Source organism: Balaenoptera ricei, chromosome 6, assembly GCF_028023285.1.
Source record: "Balaenoptera ricei isolate mBalRic1 chromosome 6, mBalRic1.hap2, whole genome shotgun sequence".
Taxonomy (NCBI): Eukaryota; Metazoa; Chordata; class Mammalia; order Artiodactyla; family Balaenopteridae; genus Balaenoptera; species Balaenoptera ricei.
In genome coordinates this window covers 72608902-72635890 of record NC_082644.1, presented here as the reverse complement: position 1 = coordinate 72635890, position 26989 = coordinate 72608902, and the positions used below count along the sequence as shown (strand labels likewise).

General features: G+C 46.2%; 1 protein-coding gene and 1 long non-coding RNA gene across 3 annotated transcripts in view; one reads left to right on the top strand and one right to left on the bottom strand.

Moving 5' to 3' along the window:
• The window catches only part of LOC132367101 (uncharacterized), a 136625-nt gene that overhangs the window by 36618 nt on the left and 73018 nt on the right, over positions 1 to 26989 (top strand). The window lies entirely within an intron of this gene.
• FXN (frataxin) lies at positions 3396 to 25154 on the bottom strand. Its single transcript, XM_059924864.1, has 5 exons — positions 24960 to 25154; positions 18131 to 18228; positions 14662 to 14782; positions 8656 to 8753; positions 3396 to 4967 (listed from the first exon to the last, which is right to left on the bottom strand). Exons 1-5 carry the CDS (start codon positions 25125 to 25127, stop codon positions 4805 to 4807), a joined length of 648 nt encoding a protein of 215 aa, XP_059780847.1. The 5' UTR covers positions 25128 to 25154; the 3' UTR covers positions 3396 to 4804.

Below are 26989 nucleotides of genomic sequence, written 5' to 3'. Positions count from 1 at the left end.
CTTGCTTTGTTCTTCTTTCTCAAGATTGCTTTGGCTATTCAGGGTCTTTTGTAGTTCCACACAAATTTTAGGATTGTTTATTCTATTTCTGTGAAAAACGCCATTGGAATTTTTATAGGAATTGCATTGAACCTGTAGGTCACTTTGAGTACTGTAGACATTTTAACAGTATTAATTCATCCAGTCCATGAACATAAAATACCTTTTCATGTATGTGTATTTTCTTCAATTTCTTTCATCAATGTCTAAAAGTTTTCAGTATACAGATCATTCACCTTGATTCAGTTTATTCCTAAGCATTTTATTTCTTTTTGATGCAATTGTAAATGTGATTGCTTTCTTAATTTCTCTTTCTGATAGTTCATTGTTGGTGTTTAGAAACACAACTGATTTTTTCATATTGATTTTGTATCCTGCAGCTTTACTGAAATGGTTTATTAGTTCTAACAGTTTTTTGGTGGAGTCTTTAGGGTTTTGTATCTATAATATCATGCCATCTGCAAATAGTGACAGCTTTACTTCTTCCTTTCTGGTTCAGATGCCTTTTCTTTATTTCTTGCCTAATTGCTCTGGCTAGGACTTCTAATATTATGTTAAATAAAAGTGGAGACAGTGGGCATCCTTGTCTTGTTCCTGATCTTAGAGGAAAAGCTCTTAGCGTTTCACTCTTGAATATGTTAGCTATGGGCTTGTCATATATGGCCTTTGTTATGTTGAGGTATATTCCCTCTATACCCTGTTTGTTGAGAGCTGAAACATTTTATCTTAAATAATACATCCAGAGAAACTGGACCAGGTGAGCTCAGATTGTTTCTGTAGCAAACATCAGGATATAAGTGAGCTCAGTTTTTTTTTTGTTTTTTTTTTAAATTTTATTTATTTATTTATTTATTTATTTATTTATTTTTGGCTGTGTTGGGTCTTCATTTCTGTGCGAGGGCTTTCTCTCTAGTTGCGGCAAGTGGGGACCACTCTTCATCGCGGTGCGCAGGCCTCTCACTGTCGCGGCCTCTCTTGTTGCGGAGCACAGGCTCCAGATGCGCAGGCTCAGTAATTGTGGCTCACGGGCCTAGTTGCTCCGCGGCATGTGGGATCTTCCCAGACCAGGGCTCGAACCCGTGTCCCCTGCATTGGCAGGCAGACTCTCAACCACTGCGCCACCAGGGAAGCCTGAGCTCAGTTTTATAAATTCCCAGGGGCCACTAATTGGGATCTTTAAAATGTCATGGTTAATTAAGTCAAGCCAAGGATCTGAAGCCATTTCTTACTCTAATAGTAGTGTACACAGAAAGACAGTCATGAAGTCATAGTTTTGAACAGCAGGGTAAATTTCTATGAAATTTCATACCTGTGCCCCTCCTTCTTTTTCTGGTATGTAGCTGTTTTCATTTGCAAAAGATAAATCCATGCCAAGAATTCAACTGGACATGACCTAAAATTACTTTAATCTTAGCATGTACCTTGGAGGTATGAAGTCCGCTTTCCTTGGCAACCATGTCTAGCCAATCCACACAGACTTCACATATATGAACAGGGGTCTTTCTTCAGAAGTAGCAATGAGGTTTATTAGAATATCGAGTCAGGTATAGCTTGAGAAACCTATGATAAACCTATTATTTAATACAAATTGTCAAACATAAGGTTGGCTTATTAGTTTTAGAAGCTATGCAGAAGATGGAGTAAAATACAAGTACTGTAAGGGGCAAGAAAAATTGTTCCAGGGAATCAGAATCCATCAGCAAGATAACCAAAATAAGTGTTTTGACTAAGTTTGAGGTTGAGTAGAGCATGTCATAAATCATACTTCGGGGGAAAATCCCAAATCTGAATACGAAATTATGCTGCGCATGTGATAGTATTTGTCATGTGTTTGCTTTGCACATGGCCCAGGTGCCACAGGTTAGGTTCTCCATTTTACAGACAAGAAAACTGAGGCTAGTGTCAATAAACAAGTTAAGTGGCAGAGTTTGGATCAAATTTTTTAAACTCTGATTTAAAAAAACCCCAAAAAACTCAGGCTCTCTTTTACATACCCCAGTGCTTTTCTGTATCTTCACAAAGAGGTAAATAAATCATTCTGGATAGTTTTATTTTCTAGTGGCAAAGGGTCTATCCACTCAGGAAGCGAAACATAATAGAACGCTTTCTAAAATTATGTAATATATTTTCTTGCCCCCTTAACATTATTATGCTAAATAATACTGGACATTTACAATGTATTCCTGAGAATTCATCCTTAATACAGGTGATACCATAGGTGAGATGATGCTCCCAGGGTCCGAGGTATGGGGGGCACTGACCGCACACCGTGGTACTTTTCCAGTTTGCTTGTCAGAGCATGATTTTTTTTTTTTTAATTTTATTATTTATTTATTTATTTATTTATTTATTTATTTATTTTTGGCTGTGTTGGGTCTTTGTTTCTGTGCGAGGGCTTTCTCTAGTTGTGGCGAGCGGGGGCCACTCTTCATCGCGGTGCACAGGTCTCTCACTATCGCGGCCTCTCTTGTTGCGGAGCACAGGCTCCAGACGCGCAGGCTCAGTAGTTGTGGCTCACGGGCCCAGTTGCTCCGCGGCATGTGGGATCTTCCGAGACCAGGGCTCGAACCCGTGTCCCCTGCATTGGCAGGCGGATTCTCAACCACTGCGCCACCAGGGAAGCCCAGAGCATGATTTTTATTCCTCCCCCAGCTGCTGTTCTTGTGCTTGCAGTCTTTTTGCTGCCTTAAATGGGAATCTCCCAGGGTCTCAGAATCTAAATAATTAAACCAGTTAGAATTGTACGTAAATAAAAGTAAACAGGCCTGAAAGGCTGCACAAGGAAAAGATTAAGAGCACAGTCCCTAATTTCCATTTGCATGTTACCACAGCCCAATTAAATACTTCTTTAAATTTTACGTTGTGTCCCAGATAGGAGAGCGCACCACTTAACTGAGTTCTAGGTAAATGAGGGACAACGAAACTTTCATTAGAAGCAAGAGATACATATACACACACACGATTTATTTTTTCACTGGTAGTGACCTACCCCACTTAAAAATTTCCACTGGACTAAAAAATAATTTATTTTTGAAAAAGGACTATATTTTAAATACTCATTTAGCATTTGTTTATATTGTTCTATTGTTAAGAGTTTTTTCCACAGTGCAATGTGTTTTTGGTTTTCCTACTGCAAAAGCCTTTGTTACAGATTTGCATAGACTAGTCACTAATAAATCTGGCTTTAGTAAAGACTTAGCAGAACAGGAGCCTAACTTTGGGTGAGTTTTAATGTTCCTGAGCCCTGGTTTCTTCATGTGTAAAATGCAGGTCAGTAACAACTCAAACAAGGTCATATGGTGTAGCAGGCTGTCTCAGTCCATCAGGGCTGCTGTAACAGAATACCAGAGACTGGATGGCTTATAAACAGAAATTTATTTCTCATAGCTCTGGAGGCTGGGAAGTCCAAGATCAAGGCCCCAGCAGACTGGGCGTCTGGTGAAGGCCTGCTTCCTGGTTCATAGACAGCTGTCTTCTCGCTCTGTCCTCACATGGTGAAAGGGATGAGGGAGCTCTCTGGGGTCTCTCTTATAAGGGCACTAATCTCATTTATGAGGGCGGTGATTGGGGGTTAGGATCAACACCTTAACATTCAGCCTACAGCCCAGGCTTAGCACAGTAATGGCACAATAAAAGATGATTACTTGAACATGAATTCAACTGAAATTCAAGTAGAACAAAACCCAAAACCATATACTTACTCTATAGCTTAAAAAAAACTGTTCACTGTCATCTCCTCTACTAGAGGGCATTAAAGCTGGCCTGTTAAGTTGCCTGACAGGACCACTAAATGTCTAAATTGGGAATCGACTATATTCTATCCAGTTTAACCCTTTCTGTTAACACCGGGAAACAGAGGTCCAGGGAGTTTGAGAAACTTGCCCAGAGACAGACAACTACTTTCGGGCTGGGCCAAATGTAAGACTGGGGTTCCTTTCATTAACACCAACATCTTTTCATTTATGTGGCTTTTCACAATTTACCAAGTACTTCCTCAGCTCCATGACCTCATTTATTATACTATATCCATGAGCTTACAGAGATGGCTTTTGGGAGATTTTTTGCATCCTCAGACCAGTGTTGCAATAGCTTATTCTATACTGACCCTTAAATTTAAAAAATATATATGTACACACACATGTAAATGTGTGTGTACATATATATGCACATATGGAAGACACGGCACCACATCTCCCTGTGTTAACCCCATGCGGGCCACACCCTGGCAGTCACAAAGCACAAACAGAAAATGGTCTTCGGTTTCAGAATTCCCGAGTTGCCACTGATGCTTCAATACTAAAGGGCTTAGAAGTGTTTACACTTTCAAGGGGAGTAGGAATGTTTTAGGTTTCCCTTTAATGAGTCTCATTTTGAGATAGGATGGCAAGGTTGGCCAGCCACTCTTCATGCAGTTTTTGTAGTTAAGTCTTTCAGAGAATGAATGGTGAAGCCAATTCATTTCTCCTCCTGGAATTTGTCTTTCTTCTTTTTCTTTGTTGTGAGGTTATATATTAAAGGTATGGGCATACAGACATTACGAAAGATAAGGGCTATCACGTGAGGGAAGAAATCAGACAATAAACCCAAAGAAACCTACAGAAATTAAAAATCTGAACTCAGGGGCAGGGCAGGAGGCGACACGGTCTTTTCACAGAGCCGTTACACATAATGCAACTGTCCTCAAAAGCAGGAATGGAAAAGACTAGCCATTCAGCTGCAGAACGAAGCTGGGGTCTTGACTTTAGAGCTTTCAGTGTCTTTAGCGTTAGGCTGGGCAGCAAGTGCCTTTTCCCGAGTAGGCCAGAGAAGATAAGTCCAGTTTGGTTTTTAAGGCTTGAGTCAGCTCTGTGGCCAGCAGCTCGTGGAGGGACACACCGTCGTGGGAGTACACCCAGTTTCTCCCAGTCCAGTCGTAACGCTTGGGGCCGCTGCAGGACAAAACACAGTCAGAGTAAGTCCACGGGAACAGCCCTTCAGAAGAAACTGTCACCAAGAAATTCACTGACTGCAGTGCAGATCTAGAAAGTAGCACTTAACGAGCCACGTATTTGACTTCTCGTCTTAGGGTCTGTTTAATACAACTGAATCACTTTGCTGTACCCCTGAAACTAACACAACACTGTAAATCAACTATACGCCAATTAAAAAAAAAGCAGCTACACAATTATCCTCTGGTACAATTCACAGAACACCTCTCAAGACCTGAAAACATTTCAACCCTATTGATGAGTCTCCGTGTATCACATTCTGATCTTTTGCTTTTCCTAACTCACATATGATAGCTGAAATATCACAGCAGTGTCTTTTAGATGATGGCCATTCATGTACCACTGACATGATTTGTCCCTTACCTACATTATTATTATCATTTTAGTACATTCATAACACTGGGCAACCACTACCTCTATCTAGTTTCAAAACATTTTCATCGCCCAAAGGAAATTCCATATCCATTAAGCAGTTACTCCCTATTCACTCCTCTCCCCAGCCCCTGGTAACCATCTGTATTATTATTTTAAAAAATAGTTTTCTTAATTCAATTTTAAGTCCATGAAGGTGAGAGTTTGATGGGCTAGTTCATCCATCTCAAGCTCATCTAGTGAACACAAGCCGTACGTGCACTTCATGCTGGGAACGCTGTGTTTGTGTGGACCCGGGTGTGGCTAGGTTTTGCCGTGTCTTATTATTCCAGACAGACACAGCATGTGCCCATTAATTCCACCTCCTCTCGGCCTAGTGGAGCGGGTGCGGGGGTGGGGGGCTGGGGGGGACGTGCTGAGGCAGGAGATAGATAGGCCTCAGGGTAAGCACCTGGAGTTCTTCCCTGTGGACAGAAACTCCAAAATATCAATAGCAGGACAATCGAGAGAAGAGCTGAGCCCTGCCCAGATAAGAGACAAAAGGCCGCGCATATCCCTCATTCTCAAAGTCAAGGAGACCTTTCCAACTACACAGGCACAGAAAGGCTCCTTGCAAGTCAAAAGGGAGGGGGCGCCACCCCATAGTAAGTGATGTCAACTACCCATAGGCCTCTTCGCTAGAATCCATCTTGGCTAAGAGATGCACACGTACACAGGGGAGGACCCTGAGATATACCAAATATGGACTCAGAACCAGGCAAAGCAAGATGATCGGTTAAAGGAAACCTGGAAGAAATGCCCCATAAAAGTGATTCAAACTACCACAAGGGTGCGACTCTCTCTCTCAGCCCACAAGTGTGTGTATCCACACGTACTGTACTCTTTTTCCTCCTAGTAAACACTTTACTTGCTTCACTACTTTCCATCTCTATGTGGAAATTCATTTCTACACAGCTGACGGGCCAGGGCCTTGTCACTGGCCACTGGTCCCTGGTGGTCTGGTGGCTAGGATTCAGCGCTCTCACTGCCACTGCCTGACCTCAATCTCTGGCCGGGAACCGAAATCCTGCTTCAAGCCGCTGCAGGCCGAGGCCACCCGAGATCAGTGCCAGCAGCTAATGGTGCTACATGATGACGCCTTCATGGACAAAGGAGCAGAGGATGCTGAGAGCCCACGGGAAGGAAGGGGCCCCTGAGTCCACCTGCACACACTCAGGGGAGCTTTTCCGAAGTCCAAGACCGGGACGGGTTTGCCAGGGACGAGGAAAGCTTAGAAGGGAAGCATCTTTGGGGGGTTAGGAAAACATCAAGGATTTCTGTATTATCAACCAAAGGCTGGGGTTTGAACACTTACTTAACAGTGGGGATAATGATAATAGGGACAAAGCAAAAGCACTGGACTTTTGTCTAATACGCACAAATAGCTGAACACGTAAAGGCATAATAACCTGGGCCAAATCCAGAGAATGCTCCCTTGGCTGGACTCCGATTTGCTGCCGGGATGCCAGGCGAGCGTGAGAGCCTCCAGGCCCCTCCACGCTGCCTCGGCCGTCCAGCTGCCCACCCAGACCTCTCCTTGATTCCACCCTACAATCTCCTCAAGCAAGGTCATGGGGTAAGGCCACTGCTTCCTCTGACCTGAAACGCTGTCAATTAAAGAGCCCCCCAAATATCAGAAATGCAGCCCTTGGAAGGATTATTTTGGACCAACGTGAAAAATTGAGTGGAAAATAAACTTTTTTTTTTTTTTTTTTTTTTTGAGGAACAGAGTATCCGTGATAGTAAAAGGCTGCTCGGCAGATTTTCTTTCCAGATTCCCATCATGAATTACAGATTTTAAAAAAACAACAAAACTTGGAATTTCTCGGAATTTCTTATTATCCAGAAGTAGATTTTTCTAAACATGCCTGTGGTAGGATCCTACTGCTGGTAGGTGTGTCCAAATGCTATAAGGACTTTTTCTGTCTCAAGATACAACACGAGGAAATTCTGTTAGTGCAGCCATCACAGCTGGTTCTGGTGCCCTGCCTGCTATTTACAAAGCCACTGATTCCCAAAGCGGATGGCTGGATTTGAGCTGATCCAGCCAGTTTCTCTCATACTGGTTCCTCTGAAGATGAAGGACAAGACTGCAGCCGTTGTGCATGGCCACAGTTATGGTCAGGGCAACTGTTTGAGGCCAAAGAGAACAGGCTAATTGGCCCTCCCAGGGTAACCCCCCAACCCCTGCCAAACTTCAAGTAAACTACCTGGATCTAAAAGCAAGACCATCTGTGAATAAGGGCCTCGCTAGAAATGACTAGTGATTCCTTGGAGTTGTTTTTCTTGAATTATAACATACTTCCTAGACGAGGCTGGGATGAAGGAGGCCTAATGCTTTATTTATTTTGAACGAAGAATCACACATTACAGCACCATAAACAGTATAATATTAACTGCCTAAAAGTGATGTCAACACTGGGGCAGGAGAAGAGTTAAATACTTTTTTTTTTAAATGCAAAAACCGTGAGGCTTTCAAAGACTTCCATGCTGGTTATATCTGGGCCTTTCCCAATTCACAGTCAGCGCATTCTCTTTGGAAGTGCTAATGAGTGACCAGGAAGGCCGGTCTGAGAGCTTTTTGTGGGCGTCTCTTTTACTGTCTTATAACCACTTCAACAGCAGCCAGAGGGATGACGAACCCTCTCTCCCTGCATGTTCTCAGGCCTTGAGACGCAGTACAGACTGTCTACAATACAATGTTTTATTCCGCTAGATTGAAAGCACATCAATGGAAAAGGCAGGAGGGATGAAAAGCCCTAGAAGGACTGTTTAAAACACCCTCCCACCTCCACAGGGTACACAGCCCAATTCTGCAAATGTAATTAAACTGACTTTTAACTGAGATGCTCAAAATGAACCAGAGGCCAAACTTTGAAGACAAAGTGCAACTTGTTCAGATGCTGTAAAAGCAAAAGTGGCTTTTTCAAAGGCACGGCAATGATTTAGTAGAGAAAAACTGTCAAGGTGGGCTCCGAAAATTTTTCACTTTGCATCTTGTTAACGTCCCACTATCTGCTTTTAGAACCACATAATCACCAGACAGAAGTGATAGAACCACAGTAAACTTTCCTACTGAGCATGAGACGTGCTGCAAAACATCAGGAAAGGTTCACTTACACAGCTGCTAACACATGAGGGTGACACTTCTTAAATGGTCCACAAAGTCTCATTTCGAACAAGCTAAACAATGAGAGATTTTGACTTCTGAACGTACCTGGATGGTGAAGATAACCAGATTTGCTTGTTTGGGGTCTGCTTGTTGATCACATATGTTCCTAGATCTCCACCCAGTTTAATTGTTAAAACACCACTCTGGTGCATCAGATGGAAAAAGCATGAAGAAAATAAAACAAGACAAAGTTATCACTGTGTCATAATTGCCTCCTATTTTGTTATATCTCAACACTTTGCATTTATACAGGTACACAACATACACCATAAAGAACTGTCTTTAATTTAGTGTTTGGAATTAGGAGGTAATGCAGAAAGAGCGCTGCTCTCAGAATCAGACTATGATTAATCACAATGATACTTAAATCTCACAGTGCTTTTCCTCGTTTCCTATGAGGTGGGCAAGGTGAGAATATCCTTAGTCCCCTCTTGAGGAGAGGAAACAGGAGCTCGGAGTGTTAAGTGACTAGTCAGAGGTACTGCAGCTGGCAAACGAAAGGATCCGCATCCTTATTGCTGCCTTGGTTCCTCAAATACCGGCCAGAACATACTAGAGACATTAAAAAATGGAGACACCAACTCTTCCGACGTCCCAGTCAGCACAAACATCGGGCAGGCCAAGTTCACGACCGAAGAAAGGAAAAAAGGCAAGAGAGAAGGAAATAATCAAACCACCTGCTTTGCTGGTCTCAGAAGAGCAGTAGCCTGAGCTCTGCCAGCAGAAGGCTGACACTCCAGACTAGGGGTCTTATTTCCAGACCCTTCCCACCCAGCTCACAAGCTTCTCAGATACCCCTCTCCAGCTTTATTCTCCTCTACAGGAGCCTTGAATTCGTCAAGACCTGCTGGTCCACCTTTGCCCAATAAATGCTCATTTAAATTTGAAAACCCTCTTTCAACAAAGGAACCCTTTACTCCTAAGGCCTGAGGTCTCTCTAGAATGTGCAGGATATTAAAGAAACAGCTACATGGCTGAGCTGGTGAACGGGGAGCCTCGCTGCTCCCCATCCCCTGCACGGCCCGCGGACAGGCAGCCTTTCTCTGTGCCTTTCAGAGCCCCTGCCCACCAAGGGGCCCCCCAGTAGTTCTTAGAAAAAGTTTTGTGTTAGGTTTGCAAACACAAAGAGCTGTTGAAAAGGTGGAGGGAATTCCCTGGTGGTCCAGTGGTTAGGACTCCGTGCTTCCACTGCAGGTCGCCCGGGTTCCATCGCTCGCCGGGTTGGGGAACTAGGATCCCACAAGCGGTATGGAAAAAAATAAACAACAAACAAACAAAACATGGTGGAGAAAGTGTCAATAATAATATAACTGATAGGCATGGGATGGGGAGGACACTATTGGGTTATTTTTTAAAGAATTTTTTTTCTGATTAAAAAAGAAACGTAGCAAAATTATAGAGGCATTGGGAATACAGGTGGTATAAATAAAATGCAAACATCAATAAAAACAGCATCTACTATTTTTCAGTACCTACTCTGTGCCAGGCACTGTGCTTTGCACTTTGTGTAAAACTGCTTCCTCTGCGACCATAACCATCGGAGGTAGGAATCTTTATCCCAATTTATAGATGAGGACAACAGAGGGACAGGGTAATAAAGAAAACTTAGTAACGGGCAGGGCTGATCTTAAATTCAGGTCTGCTCGGGTCCATAAGATGCTGTTCTTTCCATAACACGAGGCGCTCTCTCAATCCCGTGAATCAGCGATCTGAGCTGTTCACGCCCAGGTATCGGCTGCCAGTTTTTAAATGCAGGGCTAGGATCACAGTATACATAAGTTTGCTTTTTAAAACATTTTTTCTTGAAACCCACGTGTACTCTTTTGTTAGGACTACCTTTCCTTTATTTAAAAATTTCTTACAACTGTATAATTTAGTAGTTTTTAGCATTCCACAAAGTATTTTCATAAAGTGTGCAAACATCCCCACTGTCTTAATTCCAGACTATTTCCGTCACCCCCAAAAGAAACCCTGTACCTATCAGCAGTCACTCCTTCCCCCCTCCATATATAGTTTATGGCTTATTTTTCCATACGATATGAGGCCCAGAGAATCAAGACATAATTTCTTCTATCTGACCTATCTGTGGCCCTTAACTGCTCCAGTATGCATTGACCCTACACCTGGGAGGTGCGTGATGCAGCGGAAAAGGCAGGGGGCCAGGTCTAGGGACGTGCGTTAAGCCCCATCAGCTGTGTCGTCTCCTTGGGACAATATCTGCTCTGCCTCCTTCAGAGACAGGGCGAGGGGCTGATGGGTGAGCTGAGGTGCTTCTGGGAAGGTTACCCTGACGCCCCTCAGCTGGGACCATGACCCGTGCAGGTCCCCACAGCTCTGTGCTTTCCTCACTGCGTCTGAGCTGCTAGCTTGTTTGCTGGTCACCTGCCCCTTCGCTCCACTACTATAAGCACCTTGAGAGCAGATCTGTCTTTTCATCCTAGCATTTTCAGTATTTGTACAAAATATCACTCAATTAAAAAAAAAATTGTGGATGAGTGAACAGAGTGGCACTGTGATAACACACACATACCACATGAAGGGCAAGGTTATGCAAGGCAACGCTCAACCACGCCCCCTCTTGTTCGTGGTGTGTAACTAGATGTTTTCCCCCACAGAGCCAGAAGCCGTTTCCAAAGGAAAGTGGCAAGAGAAGGGTAACTAGCTGTCTTGCTGGTTCCCCAGGAGTTCTTAAAGCTTTTGCAACTGTCTTCAAGTAGACCAAATAAAGAGAGTTTTTTGTCCATTAGTGTTATTCCTTAAGGGGCAATCTGAGTGTCTACTTTGAGAGAGTGGGTAGACTTTAATGCAGGGCAGTGCGGGAGAGAGAGGCAATACTTAGCAGCTGCTGAGACCCAGGCACTGACCAGTTGGAATAGACCCTGGCCACAGCTGGTGAGGCTTGATTCCTGACAGGCAATATCAGTGGAAGCAAAAATAGCAAGGCTCAGGCTCTGTTGTCCCCAGCTCATTTGCAGAAACAGACACATATGGGAATGGCATGTTGAGTCAGGGAATTTCACATATATGCATGTGGCTTCCCACACTCCTAAAACAGATGCTGACTTCCCCTTAAGGAATAAGAATAATGAATATAAAGCACTTTTACCTACATTGTTTCACTGAATCCTAAGATACACCCGGGGAAGTAGAGGTTACTGTCACCTCTCCTTTACAGCTGAAGGACCTGCCCTCACAGATAATTCACTGAAGCGCTCTCGGAAAGAAAATACAAATGCAGGATGCTAGACCAGGCCCTCTGTCACCATATCCAATAAAGTGCTAACTCTGAGCAGGGGTGTGTGACCTAGGACCCAGAGGTGGTCTTCAGGGGTCTGCATATAGCTCTGGAAGCTGATATGTACTCATAGGTATGCAGGGATGTTTTTCTTGGGAGTGCAGTCAGATTCTCACAGGGTGTCCTGATCGCCAAATGGTTAAGAAACCTCTGCTCTATGGCAATAATATGCAGACAACTCAGTGAACGAAGGAATGGCAGCAAGCAAATTCTCATTAAAGTGTCTAAGAGGCCAGGGCTCTGCCTGGAAAAAAAACGAAGGCAGTGTGGAGGTAACTCTCTAAATAGTGTGGTGCTTCTCACGGTCTCCAGCGTCAAGTGTAGCCGACTCCGTGGTTGCCCAGTGACGGGAGGGGCTTTGGCTCTGGTAGGCAGTTCCCTCTGATAACCATTACCAGTGAGGAGTGAGGCCTGGACCCAGACACTGACATCCACCGTGACCCGCCCCACTTGATGGACAACACAGTAGCCAAGAAGCTGCTCACGTCTCCCAGTCCCCAGGAGGAAACTGAAGGAACGTGTCCTGGGTGTATCTAGAGTATTGCTTTCATTTGCCTATTTGGCCAGTAGCAAGTGGATAAAACAGCACTAAGTGCTGAGTGGCATCAATGAAAGCATGTTCTGGAAAAGTAGGTGGGCCTCATTTCATTTACACAGTGAATCGACATTTATTAAGTCCCCACTAAGTACTGAGCAATGTTCCAGGCACTGGGAGACCAGGAATGAGCAGTGTTGCAGCTGTCAAGCTCAGTGTAGCCGTGGGAACTGATATGTAAAGAGACAGTTACAACACAGGGTGATCAGTGCTCCGTGCAGGCATCCTCAGAGCGCTGGGCAAGGAGGGTAGGGTGGTGTCTGCCTGGAGCATCTAGGAGGGCTGCAGAGAGGAGGTGACATCCAACTGGACCCTGAGGGCACGGAAAGACTGCACTCCAACCAAGCTCAAGTAATGGTGTTACAGGTGTTCTACTGTCTATAATGTAATTTCAACTGAATTATCTTATATGTGAAATACATAAGTTTGCTAGCACCTGAAGGACTCTAATCAGGAATTCACACCCGAGGGTAGACAGCATTTCAAAGTACTTAGAAGTCCAGACTACAGAGGGAGCTGTTATATGCCATTAGCCTTCTACACCTACACTAGAGATTTTCCTACTTGGCAAATGATTTGCTAGAAATACTTCTTCCCTAGTGAGTAGAATGGTACTCAATGTACAGTGTATGGATTGGCTAGAAAAACTCAGGTGCCTCTTCCCTTGCAAGAATGGGTTTTAGACTCTGGAAAGTGAAGCAGCTGAATCACTCTTCAGAGAGACACTCTGAAGGTAGGTAAGATCCTGACCCACCACTGAGCAGAAGCTTTTGTTGCCTGCCTTAGTGCGGTAAGCAGAATTCAGCTGCTAGAATACTGGCACCTTTGCTTCTAATGAAACATTCACGCAAAGTGTCTGAGTCAAGCAGGGGCTTCATTAATCCTGTAAGAACAGGTGGTGTGACTGTTTCTGTGGCATGTTCCTAAAGGTTTGCATGTGTGGCAGAGTTTAGCCTGAGCCTTGGTTTCCCCATAGTTACAGAGCCTGGTAAGGAGGCTGGGGTAGAGGAGACCTGTAACTTCCCCAGCTCTAATCATCCCACAGATGGTCAAGTTCCGGAAGCCAGTTTGTAATGGTTCCCAAGTAGCTCTGCCTTCTGAGGCTGCCTGCATAAGCATGTCTACAGCCCCGCCAGGACATTTCTGCTGCTGACAGCGACCAACGAATCCACCTGGAAGGCATTCAATCGTTTCTTGCCTCGTTACCACTAAGTCCCTTACTGTCCTTACAACTAGGCTTGACACCTGCCCATCTGATGGAGTCCTTTTCTAACCAGTGCCCCCAACAGCAATATCCAATACCATTTCTATCACTTTAGCCTGACAGCTGGTTGTCCTAAATAATTCCATGATTTAATACCAAATGCACTCTTCATGACATTTTCTGGTATTAATTGCTGTCAAGAGGGTTAACCTCTGCAGGGGATGTGCTCCCACTGGCAAAAAAGAGCTGCTTCCTAAGGCTTAAGCAATAATTCTAAACCCATAGGCAGACCCTTGCTCAAGTCTGCCACCTGGTGGCCAGTCGATACACACCAGCACTGCCCTGGCTTCTAGGATTTGGGGCTTAAGTTTCATCCAGCCCTGGGGTTCTCGCCCAGCTGCATTAGAATCCTCGAGGAGTTACTCTAAAAACTTTAAAAACCCCAAAGCCTGGCCTGGGCCACACCCTAGACCGATTTTTATTTGATTAATAAAAATCCCTAGGGATGGGACCCAGGGATGCTCATTAGAATCTCAGGTGAGCTTTTCAAAAACATGCTTCCTAGGACTGTACCCTGACCACTGTATGAGAATTTCCAGGAGTGGGGCCCATGTCTAGTCTGAATACATCTTGGGCAATCTCTCACCCCGCTTAGGAACTGGCCTGCCTGCATGATGAGAGGCGTCTTGCTACACAAACACATGCCTGGGTCCCTCCCTGATTTATCTTCACAGGTATTGAGTGAAGCTTGAGAATCTGTATTTTTAGGCAAACGTGAGGCTCAGAGAGGCTGAGTGACTTGCCCAAGGTCACAAGCTTGGTGATGCAGGGCTGACACCAGAACCCCAGTCTTTTGGTCCCATCCATAACCGCATACTGCTGGAGAGGAATTCTTTATCTTAGTGAGCTAAAATTCTTAGGGAGGATACAGAAGAATGAAAAGAAGCAAATAGGTACCCCAAAGGAGACATCATAGTCTTCAAACGTGTAAGGTTTGTCTGCAAGGTCTTCAAAAAACTCTGCTAAGGAGTCCAGCGTCTCCTCGGCCAGTCTTTCATAGGTGGTATCGTCCAGAGGGCTGTGAGGGGAACAGAAACAACCCCGATCATGCAATCACCAAACCGCTCCGTTTTATTAACATCAATGGACACATTTATTTTTTACTTAAATGTTTTAAATTGATGGAAAATATCTAACATATACCGAGTAAAAACTGAAACAGCATCAAAGGGTTTACAGAGAAGTAAGCCTTTCTTCCCAAATAGGCAGCCCCCATCCCAGAGTCAGCTATGATGAGCAATCTCTTTTAAATATATAAGTGAAGCACCTTGCAGTTTTCCTTTCATATGTCTTGGAAATTGTTCCATATTAGCACATACAGTTTTCATAGTATTTTATCTTATGTTATTCATTCAGTTTGTCCCCTTCAGCAGGACACTGAGGTTGCTTCCATTGCTTTTGTTGTTAAAATTTGTTGGGCAAACCACAAAGTGGGAAAAAATATTTTTATTCTATATATCTGAAAAAGGACATAACTAGAACATGTAAAGAACTCTTAGAAATCAATAAGAAAAGAAAATCCAATAGAAAAATGGGCAAAATACTTGAACAGATTTCATTAAAAAAAAAGATATCCAAATGGCAATGAACATATGAAAAGGGGCTCAACTTTGTTAATCTTCAGGAAAATGCAAATTAAAAAATCACATTGAGATACCACCAGAATGGTTAAAATGAAAGAGACAGATAATATGAAGAGTTGGCCAGGAAGTGCAGTAACCAGAGCTTTCAGATACTGCTGATGGGCAAGTAAATTGGACAATCACTTTGGAAAACTGTTGATACTTCTACTAAAATTGAATATATTCATATCCTATGACCCATCAATTCCACTCTTGGGCATTTACGCAACAGAAATGCATACCCAAATATAAATTTCCTTAGCAGTGAAAAGAACAAAACCAATTTCGATTAGAAAAAAAAATTCAGATGACAGAAATATAGAATTGTATAATACAATTTGATACTTAAAAAATATTGTAATTGCTCGAAAAAAAAGAAAAAAAAAAAAAGAAATGCATACTCAAGTTCACCAAGAGACATGCACCATACTAGAATGTTCATAGCAGAACTATCCAACAGCCCAAACTGGAGATTGCCCAAGTATCCATAGGAAATACCATAGATAAATGAATTGTGATATATTCATAAAATGGAATACTACAGTGCAAAACAGAATTGTCTATAAATATAACAATATGGACGAAACACTTCTTTTGATGGTGACTGAAAGAAGCCACATACAGACATATTTATATTTGATGATATCATTCGTATAAAGTTAAAAAACAGGCAAAACTAATCCATGCTATTGGAAATCAGAATGGTGCTGCTCTGGGGCAGGGAGGGGTTAATAACTAGAAGTGAGCAGAGGCTTGCTTTCAAGGGGCTGGTAACATTCTATTTCTCGAAGCATTTCTTGAGTTACATGGTATCTTCAGTTTTTGAAAATTTATCAAGCTGTATACTTATAACTTGGAGACATTCCTGTATAGATACTATTTTTTAATTTTTTGAAATTGCTATAAATCCATAGAGACAGAAAGTAGATTAGTGGTTGCCAGGGGCTGGGGGAGGGAGGAACGGGGAGTGATTACTGATGGTTATGGGGTCTCTTTTTGGCGTGATGAAAATGTTCTGGAATTAGACAGTGGTGAAAGTTTCACAACCTCCTGAGGACACTAAAAACTACAGAATGGTACATTTTAAAATGGTGAAATTTACGGTATGTAAATTATGACAAAGGAAATTGCTATAAACCTCCCTGTATGAGCTTCTGCGCCCGGGTGAGGACATGTCTGTAGGTTACAAGAGGCGTCTTGGACAGCTCCATCATCTGAGAGTTTCTAAGTGGCCCCAGTAAGACACCAGTGGCTGCCAGACAGTCAGTGCAAGACAGAGGTTTGCAGTATGGCCCCTCCCACATCCAGCCCATCACCCACCTCAAGGGCACAAGGTGGGGAAGGCTACAGGGCTGATCAGGACATGGAGAGTGGGGGGCCTGCGGTGGGGCGGTGCTGGACGTTTCCCTCTCCCTCTCCTTGGCTACAGCCGATGGAGGGGGACCTGGAGAGAACCAAGAGAGGTTGACATGTGCCTGGAGGAGCCTGGGGAACATAAAGGCACCCCTGACTCAGGCATAAAGTCCAAAGTCAAGAGCTTGACAGGTGCTACCTGTCAATGGCAGGGCGGCCATGGCAGAAGTGGGCTGTCCTTAGCACGGCAGGACGAAGGTGTGCTTCCCAGAGGCCAGAAGTAGACCCTGAAGAAGGAAGCTGGACGTGGGGCTTCCTGCAAAGGTCCCACCCAACCTCAGAGGACTGCCTGGAGGGACTGGGAGACAGTAGCAGAGAGTCTGCCCAAGGAGGTCACAGGTCCCACCGCCCGCCTCCCCTGCGGCCACGGGGAGTGACGGACAAGGAAGAGCCTCCAACCAGGGTTTCATGGACGGAAGTCCCCCAGAGCCAGGGCAGGGGTTGTCCCACTGCTGCTGGACACCTCGGCCTTCGGGGTGGATGAGTGACTGCATGGTCCTGTGGTTGCAGCCGGGGGGTGTGTGTGGAAGGAGAGTCCCTGCAGATACAGGCGCAGGGCGGTGGGCTGCAGCGGTGCCTGGCAGCTTTTCCCCAGAACCCATTGCGTCCTCCCTCCAGGCACCCGCTGGGCTACATTTCCTGGCCTCCCCAGCTGTTAGCTGGGGCCCCCGGACTAAGTCCTTCCTGCTACAATGTGAGTGAGGGACAGATGTCACCTCCAGACCTTCCATGCTCTTGTCCCTTTCTGTGGAGTGGAAGCTGGACAGAGTGACCTGGCCTCGACCTGCAGAGGACAGTAAGTTGCTGATAGGCGATAGGAAGGTGGAAGGAGCCCGGCTCCCTGAATCGTTTCACAGAGGCCTGGCCACCCCCCACCGACAGAGAGGGGGACACGAACCACTCCTGGCTGGAGCCATTGCAATTTTGGGTCTACTTGTTACAGAAGCTTGGCCTGCCCTAACTACTAAGATGTCAAAGAGAATAATAACAAAACTCTGGAAACAACCTAAATGTCCAGCAGTAGGGGATGGGTTAAATGAATTATGGTACATCCATAAAACTTAATACTATTTCATTAAAAATAATGCGGTGGGTAAGTAGTGATGTGGAAAGGCGCTTATGAATGCTGCTGCTCAGGGAGAAAACAGATGGGATGGCTTTCTATGGGATGGGTTTCGGTTTTCTTTGATTTTTTTTTGTTGTTGTCGTTGTTAGAAAAGGTAAGAGAAGAGGAAAAAAAAAAGAAGTATGTGTACGTGTGCATATGTTGTATATTGAGAGAGAGGGAGAGGGAGGAAGAGAGCTCTGATGTGGAAGGCGTTTTATCTCACCCAGCGTCACCCAAAGTTCCCGTTGTCCTCAAATTCATCCAACAGACCCACCGCTTTTTGACATTCAGGATCTGGTTGAGGCAGCAGAGGCTCAGACTCTAAAAGCCAAAGTGAAGAAGAACGTTACCATGTTTCAACATACAGTCCATTAATGCACAACATTCGGGAGTAACGAGGTTAAAGTTTTTCAGAGTATATGTTTCTCAGGAAATTTTTTCGCCTTCTTTTAGTGCGTCAAACCGCGCTCTCCCGGGCTCTCTCTAAGCCTGTGCTGTCCAACTCAGTAGCCACAAGCCACAGGCAGCTATTTAAATGTAAATTTATTGAATAATATAAAAATTTAAAAGTCAGTTCCTCGGTCCCATCGGCCACGTTTCGGGTGCCCTGTGGCATCCTGTGGCTCGTGGCACAGACAGGACACACCCACCACCACGGGAGGCGCTGCTGGCAGCACTGCTCGGGACTGGGATGGGGTGGCAGGGCGGGAGGGGGGCAGGGGGCGTTGGGGGGTGCGGTGGGAAGTGTCAGCAAAGTTCTTACAATGTGACTAAAGCGAGTAACAACAGATAGCAGGTGTCCAGAAGAGAGGCTGTGCCTGCAGGGCTATGTGACAGATCTCACTAACACGATCTGCAGGGGACACCGTGACCCACTGCTTTCTTTCAATACGTAACTGCTGAGCGTCCTGGAGCCCGGCTCTGAGGACTGGGGTCTGAGCTGATGACTGCCAGGCAGGCGGACCAGCCAGAGAGATGGTGGAGGGGACGGAGGTCTGGACGGAGAGAGAAGTGGTACAGCCGAGCGGAGACGGCAGGGGAGTGATGGAGAGGTGGGCAGCTGGACTTCCTCCCAGGAAGGCACCGAGGGGCTTCCTGAGGTTGGTGGCAAGGTTCACCTTCTCCAAAGAGCACTGTGGTTGCCACTACGAGAAGGGGGCAGAGGCTGTGGTTACTCTCTTGAGACATCAGGGCCCTGGGCAAGCTGAGAAAGGAGAAGGCTGAGAAGTGAGTGGAGGAAATGGGGGTGCAGAACGCAGATGGCCGTTTAAAAACGTTGGCTCAGAAGGGAGAAGTGAGAGAGCGGCCGTGATAAGCACAGTAGCGCCACAGCACATTCTAGAGTGTTCACCATCAGCAGGGTAGCGTCCTCAGACTTTAGACAAAGGGACTTAGTCCTCATTACATTCCAATGAGGGAAGTAATATTTACAGTCATTATTCACGACAGTGATGTCCTATAAAGTTGCCACAAACACTGGATTAGCAAGTTACTAAGGGAAATATGGAGAGGCTCCTGTGAGCCTCTGGTCACATGTTCACCAAATGATCAATGCATAACCTTGTTTTACATGTGTTTCTGTTCAAAGGTGCCTTGTTTAATATATATTGTTGATTCCCTGACACTGAACTCACAGCCAACAGCGCTAGAACTCACACTTTGGACAGAGCTTATCCAACCCACGTATTTTCTCCCTAAGGCCCATCACAGCCTTCTTGCACAGAGGAACACTAGACAGCACTTCAGCACGATGCTTGCAGGCCACTTTAAACAGTGAAATTATAAACGAAAGTCAGGAAAATGTGAAAAACGCGCCACCAAACAGACTGTGAACAGGACCCTTGTTTCCACGGTGGGAGCTGAGGAGTGGACAGAGTGGCACTTTGTCTGACCTCAGCCAGGGACATGTGAGTGGAGGTGACTCACATTTTTTGCTGCTCTGTGCACATCCGAGAATGACCACAAAAGTGCCCTGAGTATCGATTTTGGGGATAGAAATACATTTTAGTGAGTAGGTGAATTCACAAGTAGAGGATGCAGGAATAAGGAGGATCGACTGTATTTGTATTTTACAGATGAGGAAACTGAGGCACGGAAGTGTAACTTGCCCAGAGTCACACAAACACACAAAGTGGGGGAGCTGGGATTTGAACCCATGCTGTCTGGACCCAAGGTCTGGGCCCCAAAGCAAAGAATCACATCCAGAGAATGATACAGGACTCCAGACACGGAGGGGAGGTGTTTGAGAATGCAGGGCTCACCTCAGTCAATTTCCCTTCTCTCTTGTTTTTGTCCTTTAATTTTACATCTTCGATGGTCTGGTGGGAGGGCTGGTCTAAAAGCAAGGTACTCATTCACAGCCAGAGCAGAAGACTTCATTCAGCTGTGTTGAATCACAAGAGGAACAGCTGCCAAAGACTCCATCTGGTCTCTCACCTGCTTTCCCCATCTAACATTCCCTGGGTAACTGCTTAACCCTCCCAAGCTCTGCTTCCTTCTCTGAAGGTAGGGATCATGGTACCGGCCTTGCAGACTGGTTATGAGGATCCAACAAGAGGACATCAATATCCCAAACACGGGGCCTGAGGGTTCCATCAATTTCCATTTTGAAGCATGTCAACGGAAGTGTGAAGAGGTAGGAGGTCAGAGAGGCAAAATCCAGCCTTTGCCCAAGGGAGGCAGATGGATTTCACGGTGGGGAGCCACCCAGGGCCACCCCTCCTGCGGCCACATCACCTGCAGCCATCGGACTATGTGTCTTGTGCGGGTCTGCTTACTCTAGTCTCCAGGGTTCAGTGACTCCGTGAGCGCAGCACCGGGCTGGCTCATGGGAGACATCGGAGGAAATACTAGATAGTTCTTGGGCCCACAGGCTCAAGTTCAGGCCCTGGAACCACACGACTCAACTAAGGCCTGGCCTGGTGGTCGGCAGGGAAGCCAGCCTTCACCCCAGGGTCCCCTCGGTCTCCTGGACCCTGTCAAACCACAAGCCTGAAGAGAGAATCAGCTCTCATCCGCTGCTGGGGAGGACAAACTGGCACGACCACTCTTGTCATCTAGTGAGTGGGATATCTGCTGGCCCCTGGCTCAGCAATGCCAGTCTGAGGGCTTCACCCAAGAGGAGGTTCTGTCCACGCACGGGCGCGCCCAGTGCAGCACCATTGCAAGAGCAGCTCACTGGGCTCAGCCGGATGTCACGGGAGGAGCCTGGACAAGGTGTGACATACCCAACGGCTACCATCCAGCAGACAAAGCGAATAAATGACAACGGTGTGCATCAGTGTCGCTGAGTCTCAAACACTGATCACAACAACACTGATCACAAGGAGTAAGGCACAGCACAATAAATACAGCAAAATGGTGTTTTCAAATGAATGGTACATGCTTTAGGGAGACATACACAGGAGGTGAAACTCTGAGAAGGGGATGCCTGACAGAATTCAGGAGAGCAGATTCCTCTCAGGGAGGACCGGGCTGTAACGGAAAGAGCACCAGGCCTTCATGGAACACTCAATATTGTATTTTTTTAAAAAATATTTATTTATTTATTTGGCTGCGTCGGGTCTTAGTTGTGGCTCACAGGATCTTCGTTGGGGCATGCGGGATCTTTCATTGCAGCACCCGGGCTCTTCGTTGCAACGCAGAGGCTTCTCTCTAGTTGTGTGTGGGCTCCAGAGCGTGCAGGCTCAGTAGTTGCGGCACGCCAGCTCAGTAGTTGCGGCACGCCGGCTCAGTAGTTGCGGCATGCCAGCTCAGTAGTTGCGGCACGCCGGCTTAGTTGCCCCGAGGCATGTGGGATCTTAGTTCCCCGACCAGGGATTGAACCCACATCCCCTGCATTGGAAGGTGGATTCTTAACCACTGGACCACCAGGGAATTCCCTGGAACACTCCGTATTCAATTTCTTAACCTAGTGGTGGGAACACGGGAGTTTGTTATTAATCTTTAAACAATACGGATTTTAAAAAAATATTTATTATTTATTTTTGACTGCATTGGGTCTTCGTTGCTGCGTGCAGGCTTTCTCTAGTTGTGGCGAGCGGGGGCTACTCTTTGTTGCGGTGCGCAGGCTTCTCATTGCAGTGGCTTCTCTTGCTGTGGAGCACGGGCTCTAGGCGTGCGGGCTTCAGTAGTTGTGGCACGAGGGCTCAGTAGTTGTGGCTCACGGGCTCTAGAGTGCAGGCTCAGTAGTTGTGGCGCATGGGCTTGGTTGCTCCGCGGCATGTGGGATCTTCCCGGACCAGGGCTCGAACCCATGTCCCCTGCATCGGCAGGCGGATTCTTAACCACTGCGCCACCAGGGAAGCCCACGGATATTTTAAATACACTTTTGTGTATAGACTCTACATATAGAGTCATGTATACTGTCTGTGGAAGACAATAACAATGAATTTAGAGTGAAGTAGGGAATAACCCACCCAGGCAAAGGCCATGGGGTCATAAGTGACGATCATGTCCCTCTAGAAAAATTAATAGATGCCTAAATGCCTTCTGAGGTATGCAGAAGTGGCTGCAGCAGGAGCTTCTGAAGTTGTTTAAGAGCAGTGGCACCTAGGTATCTCCTCCTTGGAGCTGCCTCCAGCATTAAAGGGGAAAGGTTAGAGACCCCGTCACTGTCACACTCTCTTATTATTAGGGTCGGAGGCTGCCTGCTGGAAGCAGGGTCTTCTCCAAGCCTCGGGGTGAGTAAGGCAGGCAGTGGAGGGCTGTGAGCTGCAGGCTTACAAGGCATTTCTGTGGATCCTGGGTTCCGATGAGCAGCTGGAACTGAGAACTGACAACCAGAAGCTAAACCTGCTCACCTCCAAAGCTGTGCACACAGTAGCTGCCAGACACACGTGGCCACTGAGCACTTGAAACATGGCTGGTGTGACCGAGGAACTGGATTTTCAACTTCACTTAATTTTAGTTTAAAAATGATACTCAATAAGGTTACTGGAAAATTTAAAATATGTTTGGGACAACTCAAGGGTGTGAATTTACTTTTTCAGTTGTGAATTTTATAAAATCTAAATATACATCAAGTATTTCCACAGTAAACTCAGTTTAACATCTGATGGACAAGGGATGGAAGTGTGAAATCCATACTGGATTTGAAAGAATGAGTACAAAGAGGGAATGTGAAATATCTCAGTAATGATCTTTCAGTATCGATTACCTGTTGACATGGTAACATTTTGGCTATACTAGGTTACGTAAATGTATTGTTGAAATTAATTTCACCTGTTTCTTTTTACTTTGCCAATGTAACTACTAGAAAACTTATTGCACAGGTGGCTCCCATTCTACCCCTGCTGTGGAAGTAGAAGCAGCGGGTAGAGAAAATAAAGCCGGAGAAAAGGGTCCCCAAATGAACTCCCCAAATGATCTTGGGTCAGAAGTCATCAGGACCCACATGGAGTCCTGATGACTTCTGGTACAAGGGACTTTAGGGATCAACCTGAGGACAGTAAAGGCCTTAAAAAAATTAAACAGGATCGTGATTCCAGTTGCCACTGTCATCCACCCAACTCCACAAGTACTGAAGATGTGCAAGAGAACTGTGGAATAGACAGGTTAAACCAACCTGATTAACTGTAGAAAAAGGGGCCCAATGGGTAGCCTAGGTTGTTAACCACCTAGCAACCTCCCAGTGGCCCAAATCCCAGTATGTGCCAAGTGCCCACCTGCCGGGTGCGCCTCTGAATCAACAGCCCTTAACAGCCACTAGGTACCGTCCAGAAGACCACGCCATGTCTTGTCACTCTGCTAAATTAAAAACTGCTGAGGACACAGGCAGGCTTGGAAGGGCACGTCAGGGCAGCTCCAGGTGAGAGAGAAGGAGCAGAGTAATAAACGTGGGCGTTCTGCAGGGGATCATGGGGCCAGCATGGCCATAACTACCTAGTTTTCCTGAGAAGAGGGGGAAATCCGTGATTCCTGCTTTGAGTGTTGACAACCAGTCCCAGTGTTTCTTCAAACAGGGTCAAATGACACACGTCCGCGGGAGGTGTAGGCCTAAAGTCCAAATTCCAGAGCTCCGTGAACAATTTGGGTTGGATTTCACCTGCCTCCTTCACCATCCACAATCCATCCAGCGGACCAGCCACTCAGAGCTGATCGTCGCCCACTTTCCTGGCCTTTATCCACGCTGTTCTCTCCTCTGAGAGCCCCTCACCGTCCCCTGCCGTCTTCAGACCCTGATTAAACATCACCTCCATCCTCCCGTGTAACCTTCTCAACCCCACAGCCTTTCTTTGGGCTTCCTCCTTTCAAGTCGTGGAGTAACCGGGTCAGGTATTTCTTTGTATCCCCGCGAGGGAAGATAAGTGCAATTAAGTGCTGAAGACTTTATACATGTTAATTAAACTGCATGCCAGCTCGGCAAAATGGGTACTCTTCCCCTTCACAGAAAAAGAAGGCAGGCCTCAGAGAGGTTCTGGGATCCCCCGACGTCCCCGAGCTCTGCTGAGTCCAGGGGCCAGACTCTGGAACCCAGGTCCGATCCAAAAGCCCTGCTGCTCTAGCTACTGTGCTCCACAACTCTGACATCTTTACCTCGCTCGCTGAAAGCGTTTCGTTCGTAAAAGCCCATGCTTGAAAACATCGCTCTGACAGTATTGCTACTCATATTTATATACTGTCAATATTACATTGATATATATATATACTATTTTACTGAAGTAGTTCTATATTTACAGCATGCTAATATTATAGATAATATACATATATGTATATTATAGTACCTGGCATATATTATTAAAGTTCTCGGAAAGAGAAGTGACAAGCTTAGAGCCACCACAGGTCCCTAAGAGCCGATGCCCGCCCAACCTTCCCTGCCTTTGCCCGCGCAGTTCCCGCAGTTGCACTGCAGGATACAATATCCTCTCACCAGAAAGCGGAAGCCAGTGCAGCTGTAACCGGGAGAAAGTAAGACTGGGGAATGCACTGCGGCCGCCCCCGCCCTTCCCCAGCCTGAGCTGGAGCCGGTGCGCGTGCCCGGCGCGTCCCCGGCGTGCGCGGCCTCGCCACGCCGGCGTGCGGCCCGGGCGGCTGCCCGCGCGGATACTCACGGGCTGGCTGGGTGTGCCGGCCGCGGTGGTCCCGGTGCGCAGGCCCCGGCAGCCGTAGAGCCGGGGGTCCTTCGTTGGCCGCGGGGCCCCGGCTCGGGCCTGGGCAGAGCCCGGGGGTGCCGAGCGGGGCAAGAGGCTGGCAGCCGCTCGGCGCCCAAGCGTCCACATGCTCCTCGCGATCTGCGGCCGCTCCGCCTCCTGCTCCGGGGACGCCGGGTGCCACCTGGTGGTCACGGGTTGTAGCTGCAGTCGCAAGCTTCCCTTTTCTGCAGGCTTGGGAAACGACCAGAAGTTAGACTTTAGGAAGAGCTTCCCTGCGTTGCTCTATTTCTTCATTTAACAAAAATAGAGAACCTGTTTCGTGCAAAGCAGGGGGCTTACCTCTTGGGCAACACAGTGAATGCGTAACCAAGGTCCCTGATCTCGGAGACTTCAGCTTAGTGACCTGCTGCTGACGAATTCTATACAAAAGGCTTTGGGAGCTGCAGTTTTGCTGTGAACAGGGTGGGGTCCTGAAGCTGCTTGGCCGCCAGTATAGGTTACAGCAGTTAGGAGATTGCGGACAGAAGACTGACTGCCTGATTTAAATATGTCCCCTGCCCACTTCCTACCTGTGTGGCCAGTGGGCAAGTTAATTAACCTCTCTGTGCCTCATCTGTAAAATGGGGTATACAAGTTTCTACTTCACAGGGTTGTTATAAGGATAAAATGAGTTAATCTATGTGAAGTTTTCTTGGACAGGCCCTGGATCCTGTTAAGTCCACAATAAATACTAAGTTGTTAATACATTTTAAAATAAAATTTTGCTTAGGTAGTGTAGTGCAAAGGAATACAAACTGTGAAAGTTCTTTCGTATTTTATATATGCTTTAGAAAATGTCAGATGTGTGTACTAGAGAATATCATCTTTATGGGTAAGATAGTGAGAAGAGGAGATAGAAAGTGTTAAAGTTCTACCAAAGCCACCTTGGTACTTTGTGAATAGAGGAGATAAGACACTCGTATAAATACTTAGGACAAAGACAAGTGTTAAGTGGTTGTCAGTGTTGCATGGGAGAGTATATACAACTAGGGGTGGGGGCAGTCAGGGAAGTCTTCGTGGAGGAAGTGGCATTTGTACAGGGCCTTGAAAAATAGGGTAAAGGAGGTGGGATCTGACTGGCTCTCTGACAGGGCATTCTATTGGTTGGGAGACATTTTCTTGCATTCAGGTAATTCTAAGCAGCTGTTTATTGAGCACCTGTTATGTAGATGTTAGGCATGGAGAAACCATTTCCCCCTTGTAAAGTGTCTGGAGATACTTTTTTTTTTATATAAACTTTATTTATTTATTTATTTATTTTTGACTGTGTTGGGTCTTCGTTGCTGCACGTGGGCTTTCTCTAGTTGTGGTGAGCAGGGGGTTACTCTTTGTTGTGGTGCGCGGGCTTCTCATCGCAGTGGCTTCTCTTGTTGCGGAGCACGGGCTCTAGGCACGCGGGCCTCAGCAGTTGTGGCTTGTGGGCTCCAGAGGGCAGGCTCAGTAGTTGTGGCACACGGGCTTAGTTGCTCCACAGCATGTGGGATCTTCCCGGACCAGGGCTCGAACTCATGTCCCCCGCATTGGCAGGCGGATTCTTAACCACTGAGCCACCAGGGAAGCCCTGGAGATACTTTGGATTGTCACAACTAGGCCGGGGTAGGGTGTGTGTGCACTCGTGGCAACTAGTAGGTAGAGCCCAGGGATGCTGTTAGACATCCTGCTATGAACAGGAAGGACACCCACAACACAGAATTATCTAGTCCAAAACGTCAATGGTGCCAAGTCTGAGAAGCACTCACTAAAGCCACACTGGTAGAATCCATTGGAGGCAAAGAGAAGTGCGTTGGTTGTTGGCCTCGGCCCCAGACCCACGGCACTAACAGTGAGGCCCTTCCTCACACACTCAGAACATCATTATATACTTAGAGAGTTGAATTATTATTAACCAGCATGCTTAGCATGTTCTGGCATAGAAAGGGCCCCAGTACCTGCTCCAACTGCCTGCAAAG